Genomic DNA, 13233 nt, shown 5'->3' with positions numbered 1-13233 from the left:
GTATGTCAAGAGTGTTGTGGAAGTGAAAAGAGTGTCAGACAGAGTAATGATTATGAAGCTGGAAATTGGACGTGTGATGATGAATGTTGTTAGTGCATATGCACCGCAAGTTGGGTGTTCAATGGATGAGAAAGAAGATTTTTGGAGTGAGTTAGGTGAAGTGATGAACAGTGTACCCAAGGGACAGAAAGTGGTGATTGAAGCGGATTTCAATGGGCATGTTGGTGAAGGGAACAGTGGAGACAAGGAGGTGATGGGTAGGTATGGTGTCAAGGAGAGGAATGAAGAAGGTCAGAGGATAGTGGATTTTGCCAAAAGGATGGACATGGCTGTGGTGAATACGTATTTTAAGAAGAGGGAGGAACATAGGGTGACATACAAGAGTGGAGGAAAATGCACACAGGTAGATTACATACATTGCAGAAGAGTGAATCTGAAGGAGATTGAAGACTGCAAAGTAGTGGCAGGGGAAAGTGTAGTTAAGCAGCATAGGATGGTGGTCTGTAGGATGACATTGGAGATCAAGAAGAAGAAGAGAGTGAGGGCAGAGCCAAGGATCAAATGGTGGAAGTTGAAAAAGGAAGACTACAAGGTTGAGTTTAGGGAGAAGGTGAGACAGGCACTGGGTGGCAGTGAAGAGTTACCAGACAGTTGGGAAACTACAGCAGATGTAGTAAGGGTGACAGCAAAAAGAGTGCTGGCATGACATCTGGACAGAGGAAGGAGGAAAAGGAAATCTGGTGGTGAAATGAGGAAATACAGGAGAGTATACAGAGGAAGAGGGTGACAAAGAAGAAGTGGGATAGTCAGGGAGATGCAGAAAGTAGACACGAATACAAGGAGATAAGGCACAAGGTGAAGAGAGAGGTGGCGAAGGCTAAAGAAAAAGCATACAGTATGATGAGTTGTATGAGAGGTTGGACACTAAAGAGGGAGAAAAGGACCTGTACCAATTGGCTGGACAGAGGGACCGAGCTGGGAAAGATGTGCAGCAGGTTAGGGTAATAAAGGATAAAGATGGAAACATACTCACAAGCTAGGAGAGTGTGTTGAGCAGATGGAAAGAGTACTTTGAAAGGCTTATGAATGAAGAGAACGAGAGAAGAGGTTGGATGATGTGGAGATAGTGAATCAGGAAGTGCAACGGATTACCAAGGAGGAAGTAAGGACAGCTATGGAGAGGATGAAGAATGGAAAAACCGTTGGTCCAGATGACATATCTGTGGAAGCATGGAGGTGTTTAGGAGAGATAGCAGTGGAGTTTTTAACCAGATTGTTTAATGGAATCTGGGAAAGTGAGAGGATGCCTGAGGAGTGGAGAAGAAGTGTACTGGTGCCGATATTTAAGAATAAGGGGGATGTGCAGGACTGCAGTAACTACAGGGGGGTAAAATTGATGAGCCACAGCATGAAGTTATGGGAAAGAGTAGTGGAAGCTAGGTTAAGAAGTGAGGTGATGGCTAGTGAGCAGCAGTATGGTTTCATGCCAAGAAAGAGCACCACAGATGCGATGTTTGCTCTGAGGGTGTTGATAGAGAAGTATAGAGAAGGACAGAAGGAGTTGCATTGTGTCTTTGTGGACCTGGAGAAAGCATATGGCAGGGTGCCTCGAGAGGAGCTGTGGTATTGTATGAGGAAGTCGGGAGTGGCAGAGAAATATTTAAGAGTTGTACAGGATATGTACGAGGGAAGTGTGACTGCGACGGATGCATTCAAGGAGGAGGTGGGATTACATCAGGTATCGGCTCTGAGACCTTTCTTATTTGCAATGGTGATGGACAGGTTGACAGATGAGATTAGACAGGAGTCCCTGTGGACTATGATGTTTGCTGATAACATTGTGATCTGTAGCGATAGTAATGAGCAGGTTGAGGAGACCCTGGAGAGGTGGAGATATGCTCTAGAGAGGAGATGAATGAAAGTCAGTAGGAACAAGACAGAATACATGTGTGTAAATGAGAGAGAGGTCAGTGGGATGGTGAGGATGCAAGGAGTAGAGTTGGCGAAAGTGGATGAGTTTAAATACTTGGGATCAACAGTACAGAGTAATGGGGATTGTGGAAGAGAGGTGAAAAAGAGAGTTCAGGCAGGGTGGAATGGGTAGAGAAGAGTGTCAGGAGTGATTTGTGACAGACGGATATCAGCACGAGTGAAAGGGAAGATCTACAGGATGGTAGTGAGTCTGGCTATCTTATATGGGTTGGAGACGGTGGCACTGACCAGAAAGCAGGAGACAGAGCTGGAGGTGGCAGAGTTAAAGATGCTAAGATTTGCATTGGGTGTGACGAGGATGGACAGGACTAGAAATGAGTACATTAGAGGGTTAGCTCAAGTTGGACGGTTAGGAGACAAAGTCAGAGAGGTGAAGTTGCGTTGGTTTGGACATGTGCAGAGGAGAGATGCTGAGTATTTTGGGAGAAGGATGCTAAGGGATAAAGCTGCCAGGCAAGAGAAAAAGAGGAAGGCCCAAGAGAAGGTTTATGGATGTGGTGAGAGAGGACATGCAGGTGATGGTGTAACAGAACAAGATGCAGAGGACAGAATGATATGGAAGACGATGATCCACTGTGGCGACCCCTAATGGGAGCAGTCGAAAGAAGAAGAAGAAGACAGTGTCCTTGGGTATTTAGAAAGGTGCCTTTGAATAAAATTTATTATTATTATTTTTATTATTATTATTTTAGTTATTCAACTGAGTTAGTTGTCCTATTATTTTAAAATGTTTTTTGATGGATTGGCACACTGTCTTGGGTTGATTGCTGCATTGCAAGCTGAACATTGTGACACTGAATTGGTTTGAAAATGTTATGTTATATTAATTTTTAAAATTAAAACTAAGTATTACCAATCTTGCATACCCATCCCTAGTTTTTAGGTACCATTTCCTCCAGTATTCCAAATACTTGTGGCTTAGATTAAAGGGTATTCTCATTAGGCCTTGTTCAACAGAGTGAAAGTTGAATAAGTAATTATATCCTTCAATGGGCTGCTGTATTATGAGGGATTGATTCCTATTTTCTGATTGATCCTGTCAAAAGAGACTTTGCTTCCCTGCAGTCCTATATTGTACTAAAAGAGATAAGACATTTTATGAGTGAATATATTACTGCATATTTGTTCGAAAAGAATGTTGTTAAACTAAGCACCAATATGCCAAAGACCCAAAAATGTCCACTACACAATTGGTTCTAGCTATCTCAGAAGGGTGCAGTGGATTGTCCACTTCCCTGTCATAAAGCCCTCCAAATACAGTCTTCCCAGGCTTTTAATCTACTTACACACTGTCTTTGAATTCTGGACAAGGTTATTCACTGTAGTCTTCTTACAGCCCTTCTGACCCAGAACTGAGCAGGCAAAACTACAGCTTATATTTTCCCTGAATGTGGAGCTCTGTGTTACCAAAATGTGCTGCTGTCTATTGTAAAGAACCTTGTCTGTGTGTACAAAAGTGTCATACCTAAGATAAATATATATATAAATATAAATAGATAAACAGAATGTACATGTAGACTTATTTTTGAAGAGCATGTTGTATGAATGTATGAAGCTGGTTTGAGAGCTTTCAAACCAACAGACATAAACAATTAGACAGCTAGAGCAGTGGTACTCAGTGTTTTAGAACGAGAACCACTTTGCAAAAGTCAAATCTAACAACGGACTATTTAAGTTGGATAGTCACCTGTAGTGTAATTTTGCATTACGGTTCACGAACGTCTCGGCACACGTACAACTCGGTTTACGACCAAAAAGTTCGCCAAACTTTTGCCTCGGTTCACGACCAAACACTCGGTATACGAACAAGCCAGGTTCCCTTTCGGTTTGTTGATTTTCATTCTCTCCCTGTGCATTTCCTGTGCAGCGAGCGAGAGAGAGAGCGCGCGCGCGCGCACGCACGCACGCACGCACGCACGCACGCACGCACACACACACACACACACACACACAGGCAGCGCAATAGACAGAGGGCTGTACACACACACACACAGGAACACGCGCGAGAGAGGCGTGTGCACACACACACAGGAGCGCTCTAGACAGACACACTGTGAGCTGCAAAGCTGATCGCACCCCCAGAGAATACAGACGCCCCTGGGAAAACCCCTAAGAAACATAGACAGACTACCTTCACATTCCTCCTTTCCCTTCTTGCCGGCTCTGTCGCGTAATATGCCTCTCGTGCGGTGCTCCGCCTTCTTAAAAAGCCTGCACGGGCTTCTTTCAGTTTGTTAAATTGGTTGCTTGCTTCTCCTTCTTTCTCTCTCAGACAATCTGTGCTCCTGGCGGAGCTGTCATCTCTGACTTGTCATGGAGCACGTTTAAACTGTTGAAAAGAGACAAATGTTTGTTTGCAGTGCTTTGAATAAAGTTCCTTTTTTTCTACAACCTCCTGTGTCTCTGTGCAAATCTGTGACCCAAGCGTGACAACACACACAGGCGCTCCAGGCTCGCAAAAGAGACACGCACGCACACACAGGCGGGGGAGAGAGAGGCGCGCGCTAGAGAGACACGCACGCACACACAGGCGGGGGAGAGAGAGGCGCGCGCTAGAGAGACACACACAGGTGCTCCAGGCTCGCAAAAGAGAGACGCACGCGCACGCACACACACACGGGGGGGGGAGAGAGAGGCGCGCGCACACACACAGGCACGCGCTAGAGAGATACACACAGGCGCTCCAGGCTCGCAAAAGAGAGACGCACGCACACACACACAGAGCGATTGAGGGACGCATAAGTTAGAGAAGGCTTGTTTTTGTTTTCAGTTCTGTTTCCAGTGATCGGTTCGTAGCCTGCATTGTTGCAATGTTACTTTTCTTGGTGGTTTATTAAATTACGGATTTTTCAAATGTTCCTTTTTTTCCCCTGTGCTTAAAACTCATTAAAAAAAGTGTTTTTAGCGAGAGCGGTTCCTAGCACTATAGCGTGAACTATTGCAGTGTTAGTTTTCTCTGTTGTTAAAGGTTTTCTCAGTGTTATTCAATATTTTTACATTTAGTTTACCATTACGCTGTGCATTCTATGGTATAATTAACTATATTTGTGCTTAAAAACTAAAAAAATGTATATATTTACATACAGTTTCTACGGTCTGGAACGGATTAATTGTATTTACATACAATCCTATGGGAGAAATTGCTTCGGTTCACGACCAACTCGGTTTACGACCAGAGTTTTGGAACGAATTATGGTCGTGAACCGAGGTTCCACTGTATATCTCTGTTTTATTTTATGATAGGGATTTATGTGACAAATACAGTACCAAGATTCAGATTTGCCGTTGCTGAATTTGTGCTCCAAAGTCCTAAATAGCAGACAGTGATACATCATAACATTTTAGCCATGAAGTCCAATTAACAGCAGGTATTAGCAGCAGTGATACATGCATCATCAGTGGCATGGAGTTGAAAGAGTACATTACAGGCAGACATTTAAGTGAGTTTAGACTGGACTGTTTAGACTGGAGAGAGACTGAGATGGAAAATGTGTGGAATGTGAGAGGGGCAACCATGAAATTCAAATGGGAACAGAGCAGGAAGGTGTAGAATTAAAGGAAAAGTTGTTAAAATCTGCAAAAAGTTCGGCAGTGTACTGCATAGTTGTAGTTTTAGACCCATTTCTCATGTATCTGAATATAACTGATTTAGTGGTACCCATTGCAGTTAGCATCCTTGATTTTTACAAATAAATATTCAAGTAAGTACATAACAGACTAACATATCTGAATGATTTAAAGTCATTTTGCCCTGAAGGTTATTAGCTTGTGGACCACTTGACTCACACTGGATACCACTGACGATCCGTGGACCACAGTTTGAGATTATTTGAGATATTTACAATACAGTAAGCACACCCATAAAAGATATCGAGTTTTATTTATTTGACAATAATGAAATCCCATTAAAGCTATATGCACTCTATTTTTTCTTATAAAATTAACAGTACTTTTATTAATTGAGAAGGCTGATGAGCTCTATCCTTCTTGGCTGCTTTTCATTGATTTTTTTCAAATATACATTAATAATAAAGATTAGACTGGACTGCTTGATCAATAAAAAAATAAAACTAATAGATGAACTGGAGTTGGACAGTTACATATTTTCATTCAATAAATGACATTTATTTAAAGTAATCAGAAAAGGATTTTCACAGAAAAGCTGTAATGTTCAGAATGTACACTAATTTTATATACAGTACATGATGGACAACAATTTTGTCTTGATGCATGTCTTTTATAAAAAGTAAACTTTTGTGAGTTTCATGCATATTCAGAATAGTAATAGATTTGTAAATTGGGGCAATACGTCAAACCTGTAAACCTCTGCACTAGATTTGTGTTTTTGGAAAAGCATCTAATCGTTCTGGTGGATTGATGCACATTGTTAATGGCGGTGATTAACTGAGAATACACATTTACAAAGAGCACAATTTGCACATTTTGAAGAAATGAATTTTCAGTACAATGTCAAATAAACTGAATTAAAGTAGAAAAAGGACATTTATCCTGTTTTTGTAAGCTTTTTAATGTTTTACCCTTTGAAATAATTTTTACCCTGCTGAGAAGCATCAGAGAAATCAGGAAGTTTCTCAATAATAAAGCTGTATTTGAAGCTTTGATGGACCCACTTAATTTTAAAAACATCAAATGTAATAAGTTATAGGCTTTAAACTAAAGTAGCTTGGCAAAGTGTTAGGTTGCTTACCTAAATTAAATGTTAATAGTTGGCCAGCTACAGGAGCTATTTAATAACACTGAATTATAAATTGCTTGAGTGTTTTGGTAAACTAAATTTTAATGTTTTGGGAGACACAAACAGGAGACCTTTTCTATGTTTGTCTCTCTTATTCTCTATGGCTGATTTCCGTTCATATACCAATTTAACTCAGACAATGTAGCGTAGTGGTTAAAGCTTCAGACTTCAAACCCTGATAATGTGGATTCAAGTCCTGCTACTGACATTGTGTACTATGAGCAAGTCTCTTCATCTGCCTGTGCTCCAATTGGAAAAAGCAAAAGAAATGCAACCAATTGTATCTCAAATGTTGTAAGTCACCTTTGATGAAAGCATCAGTTAAGTAAGGCAGCCAATGAACTTAAAGTAGAAAGAGTGGGCTGTACCAGTTCTTGCTTACTCTTTGTATTGTGCAGGGAGCTTCTTCCAGCTTAGAAGAAGTCTAGTTGGTACTGAAAGAGTGGTCCTTGCTTCTTATTGGCCTGCTGTCTATCAATTGGGGACGCTTGCTTACTTGCCCAAAACAGTACTGCACATAAGCATTCCATTTTTCTCCTCCTCCACTTTCTTGACCCTTACCTCTCTTTCTCCTCACATTAAATGTTCACCATAAACACCTGAAACTATACTTAGTGGATCACTTGAATCTTCAAGGGGTACCCCCCATCCCTCTCTTCAATTAAACATATGTGAGTGACTATCACAAAACACCAAAAGGGAAAACACTCTATGATCTACAGTAATATGTAACAATTGCCTTCAAATTTCAGTGGTTTGAGGGGTGACATTTTCTAGTAAAAAAGCTATATCTGGCTGTGCTGGTGACCAATGCACCAATTGGCATTGTGTAGTCCTTTATTGAAAGGACTACACAATTGCGCTCTTCATGCTCTGGGACCATGTGTTGGGTTAAAGGTAAACAACTGTCCTCTCATTAAACTGTGTACTTTCTACCTACTTGTAGCCCTCTCTGTAGTTAGTCTGCCTGGTGCCCCTGCTCCCTGCTCACTCACTTACAAGTTGTTCCTTGTAAAATACATTGAAACAGCTATTGCATGCTCTTTCTCGTCATCTAGGGCCTTGGTGGGTCCTGTCCCTTTTCTGTGCTACCCTTTCTAGTTTTCAACTTCTTGCCCACCAGGCAACCCATTACACGCTGAAAATATCATGTGATCATTTACTTACATTATTATCAGTGACATGATTGACATAGTAGCCCTGTGGTTTCACTGTTGCCTCCTGGATCCAGTGTTCTTGACTTCAATCACCTCCCTGGTTGTTGTTTATGTGAAATTTGCTCAATCTCTCTCTGTGTATGCATGTGTTTTCCTTTCCGTATCAAACATCCCCAAATATATATACTGTAGGTTTGTGAGTGGATACTGCAAAGGATGTTGTTGAGATAACTTGTCCTAGTATAATGATATTTGAGGAAATTATGTTATGTTGATCAGTAAAAGTGTTGAGCAAACTCTGTTGAATTTGCTTCACCTTGAGTTTGGTGAAATCACCAAAAGTCAATAGAGAAGAAAGAACTGAATAGTTTTTAGTGGATTAAATGGAGCAATGGTCTTAAGTGTCTCTGAGGGCTATGAACAAGTCTGCCAACAATTCTGGAACGATTATTGTCGCCAAATATGTCATCTGAGTAGTCACCCCCACATGATTAAAACCACAAAAGACTCAGATGGATTGAATATCACAAATAAAACACAAGAAATGGTCACAAACTAGCAATAAGTAAATTAAATACAGATCATTGCTCTGAGATGGTACCAACCGTACTCTTCATACCCTACCCCAAAGTGATGTGGGATTGGTTCATTATGATATTTCAAGTTCTGGCAAAGCCTGAATGTCTTGTTTGATTCCTAAATATATGTACATAAATTGTTTTTAATATGTCACAGCATGTCCAGTGTTTTCTGATGGCCTGGGGGAGGGGGGGCACTGATTGGGGGGGGTTCCTTAAGGCTTGTTTTGAGTTCCTTGCTGAGCACATGGCTAATTTGTATGCATAATTAGCCATGTGGTGCTGTGTTGCCATCCACACTGATCAGTGTTATATATCCTCGGCAGTACTAGCAATGCTTTTTTTTAAACACGTGCAGAATTAAAATTTGGCAGTGCTACTCAACCTTTGTGGCCTATGGGACATATGTTTGCCTTTTTAGATTAGATTTGATTAGATAAACTTTATTGATCCCAATGGGACATTCACATGCATACAACAGTCAAAACATAAAAACAAGGATACAGACACACAGGACAAATAATACAGTCAATCAATTGATATGTAAATAAATAAATAAATAAATGTATATTGTTCAGAATTTTCAAAATGGTATTTCAAAACAAATTTAACAAGTGCTGCAGTAGGAAGCATTGAAATGACCCCACAAATGTGCTTTTTAGCACACTGCAGTGTAATGAGCCTTTGGCTGAAAGTGCTCCAAAAGAGTGCCTCCTGGAAGGCATGGAGGGGATTTTTCATGATGGCCTCCAATTTTGTCACCATCTTCTTTTCTATAACAGATTCCACTGTGTCCAGGGTTTGTCCTGTGATGGAGGAAGCTTTCCTGATCAGTTTATTCAGGCACTGTGTTTCTTTTGAGCTCAAGTTGCTTTCCCCAGTAGACATCAGCATAGAACACCACACTGGCTACTATGTACTGATAGAACATTTCCAGTAGCTTGCTGCATACATCATAAGACCTGAGTTTCCTTAGCAAATGTAGTCTGCTCTGGCCCTTCTTATACAGTACCACTATGTTGTTAAAACTAGTCAAGTTTGTTGTTTGTATGGACCCCTAGGTACTTGCAGCTATGCACCACTTCCACGTTCACGCCCTGGGTGGTTTTAAATTCAATGAAAAGCCACATATGCCAATTGAGTGGAAGAAATGAGTGTTGTTAACGATGGGAAAAATACTACATAGCACATTCAGTGGACAAGGTAGGATGGGGTGGTTTCAGTGCATCTCAGTAGCTGAAACAGCTTTTTATTTTTGCCTGTCCCTGCAACACAGCGATGGTCAATTCAGCGATGATTTTACAGTAGGCATGAAAGAAAGTTCTACACTTGGATACGACAGCTCTGTGATGTCACATTGGCCTCGCAAAACATTAAGGGGCACTTGGTAAAGAATATTCACCTAAGCTGGTTGTATTGTGAATTTTCAAGAAAGTATTCAGCAAATAATGTCACTGGTGAACACAGCATATTTGCTATGAAAACTGGTGAATTTCACCAATCAACACTAATCAGTAATCGCTGCTTAGACACAAAGTCAACTTTTATCCTGCTATATAATCCATCTGTTTTTACTTTAATTTGTAAACGCTTTTATTTTGTGTCCTTATTTCTTTTGAAATCCCAGGTTATTTAAACTGCTCCTTCAAGAAAATGAAAATGAAAACATGCTTTTCTCTCTTTCTTTAGGAAAATGAATCTCAGTTCAGTGTGTTGCAGTTGGTGGGAATGCTGCGTGGCATTGCTGCTGGAATGAAATATTTGTCTGAGATGAATTACGTTCACAGAGACCTGGCAGCAAGAAATGTGCTGATTAATTCCAACCTGGTGTGCAAGGTGGCAGATTTTGGTTTATCACGATTTCTCCGTGGTGATGATGAATCTTTGCCTTCCTACACTGCAGCACTGGTGAGTGTGATGGCTTTAATTTCTACACCTGTTGTAATTTAAGCGAGAATGAGACAAAGTACATGTTCAGCTTTACTTGTGTGCTTTTGTTATGGCTTTGCTGTTTTTTAAAGTGCACTGTATTTTCAGTTTTGCATACATTATGGCACTTATCATTAATTCACTTTAAAGGATACTGTATATCATGCCTTGATGGAGAGCTGAGATCATAACTCAATGGTCATAGCTCATCATGTCGGTTTCGTGTTCCCACTTTTTTTATCAATGTGTAAGTATAAAGTATATGAGAGTTGGGGTTACATTTACCTCAGTCTTTACTGAACTAATCACTCTCCCTATATTATTTCTGTCCAAGAAGAAAAGGCTTATCCTAAAGTTTAAGCACGTGTTCTTTGTCATATTGGCAAGCTAATGAGCTATTGGTCATGAACTATACCCATTTTTATTATGATTTCTGATCAGGGCAGTAAAATCCCAGTACGTTGGACATCATTGGAAGCGATCCAGTACAGGAAATTCACCACAGCAAGCGATGTCTGGAGCTTTGGTATTGTCATGTGGGAAGTGATGTCATATGGGGAGCGACCCTACTGGGATATGTCAAATCAAGAGGTATTGTATAGCTTATGATTGAGTAGACAGACAAGTGTTTCATCCTTCATTGAGATGTGTTGGTGGTAGAACAATGTAAGTTATAGAACTGTATTTGATTGTAATTTCCTGCAATGTGCTACAGTTAATAGTGTTACAACAACACAGTTAATAGTATGCAATTTCTGTTTATGTGCTCGTGTATTTTTGTGGAGATTTTGGTTTCGCCTGTTCCAGAAAGCAGGATTAGTGAGAAATTTGGCTAAAGTGGGTCAGTATATTTGTTCTAAAAAAATTGGATTTAGACAAACCTGTATTTCTGGAAAATATTAAGCCAGATTTACATGATCTGTGAGGTCAAAGATACAGATAACTCTCTAATCCATATTTTTGGAACAGACTCAAGATTTGCCTTTTCCAGAAAGATAGATATAATGAAATCCAACTTAGTTAATGGAACAACCAATGCTGTGAAACTAACCTGCAAATTGCATGTTTAGTGTGAAGGATTATTGCTTTGAGGTTGCAATAATTGAGGAGCAGATCATCCAGTCATAAGATCAAAGGCTGTACATGTCCTGTCAAAAATGCTGATCCCAGCTACACTATTTAAGAACTAGAAAAGGTTTATGAAATGCTAAAAATGTGCCCTTTCCTGAACGAAAAATCAACACAGAAACTCAATTCTTTCACTAAATTCTTCCCAGAAAAATATACCGGTAAAAAGACCCCTATCGGACATTCTAGAATTCCCATGAACATTACCATTTTACATCCAAGGCTTTAAAAAGATTTAAACCCCCTTCTTAAACATGCCATGTTCAGGGTCACACATTGTGGTTTTAATCATGGACATTTCCTGTTTTTTTTTAAATAAAAGACAGTTTTCGTCTCAACATTAGAGTTGCCACACATATTGACAAAGCGATCACAAAAGTGTGCCTAACTTTGAAGCTGTGTCTGCTAACACACATTCATTCACATGTAAACCTGACAGAAATAAATAACTACTATTAAAGAGAAGTCAGGCACCATGACACCTTTTATTGGCTAACTGAACAGATTACAATATGCAAGTTTTCAGATCAGCTCAGGCCCTTTCTTCAGGCAACTTGTAATTAAAAAGGAATCTCAGAGTTGCAGGTAAGGCAATTAAATTTAAACAACTGTGACATTGTTGAACAGTGATAGCTGATGATAGACTCACTTGTGGAACAAGTTGCCCAATTTCAGCCCTTCTGTGGCGTCACTCACTTTTAAAGAAATGCCTCTGAAGACTCTCCTTTTCAGCAGATACCAATACCCACTATGTTTAGTAATGCAGTTTCAGTTTTTGGTTCTCTAATGGAATGAGGCAACAATATTACTTCTTCTTTTATGAATGGAACACAAATACATATATCAAATATTCATTACAAATATCAATTTGTCCTCTTATCCATTCTTAAAATAATATTAGGTGCCACACACATTTTTACTGTCCAAATGTCTAAAGACTCAGGTTTGAATAGGGTAAATATTAAGACACTGATTAGCATGAGTCTACTGTTGCAGATTTACCATGTTGCATTTAACTTTTGCTTTCTTTTTTCATGTAATTACTATACAATACAGAATTAATTGCAGGTAGGATAGTGTTCGACATCTCTCACAGTAACAACTACGACAACTCTTAAGTTTACTGAACACTTAATGTCGTGGGTCTTACACTTTTTTAATGACATTCAAAAATTGCAAGAGCAGAATACAATGCTTACTTGAGGGCATAAAATGTTTTGAGTAATATTTTCAGTGATACATTTTTCACAGTGCAACAATTTAGCACACAAAGTTTACACAGTTTGACTGATTAACTGTGTTCTGCATTCACTCTAACAGTTATATTCCTCCACGTCATCTCCTTTTCATTGGCTACTGTTGCTGTATTGCTCCTGTTTTGGAGGATATGTCATTAATCTTGACGCTCTTGCTCTGCTGGCGTGAAGGTTGTTTCACCACAGACTTGTAGTCCATGATTGATCAGCTGTTAAATGCTCGACTCAGAAGGGCTTCCAAATTTTGCCATGAATGTTCATTAATCTGGATCAACCTATCTCGGAATGCATGAGATGATTGAAATCCACGAACTGGCTAATCCTCTGGTGCCTAATCATGCTATAGCAAGCCAGAATTTCTTCTGTGATGTAAAATTTTCTAATCTCTCTTTCTGTATCAGACCACTGAATTCAAGTTGTGGCCTGTATATTTATCT

The 13233-nt window shown here is 39.8% G+C and overlaps 1 protein-coding gene across 1 annotated transcript in view; it reads left to right on the top strand.

The window, feature by feature from the left end:
- ephb6 (eph receptor B6) overlaps positions 1–13233 on the top strand; it is a 148713-nt gene that overhangs the window by 122888 nt on the left and 12592 nt on the right. The window contains exons 15-16 of the mRNA XM_028809958.2: positions 10173–10391; positions 10854–11003. Of these exons, the coding sequence (XP_028665791.2) occupies positions 10173–10391; positions 10854–11003 (369 nt within the window). The remainder of the gene's footprint in view (positions 1–10172; positions 10392–10853; positions 11004–13233) is intronic.

Source organism: Erpetoichthys calabaricus, chromosome 9, assembly GCF_900747795.2.
Source record: "Erpetoichthys calabaricus chromosome 9, fErpCal1.3, whole genome shotgun sequence".
NCBI lineage: Eukaryota > Metazoa > Chordata > Cladistia > Polypteriformes > Polypteridae > Erpetoichthys > Erpetoichthys calabaricus.
This window is presented reverse-complemented; position numbering and strand designations above follow the sequence as displayed.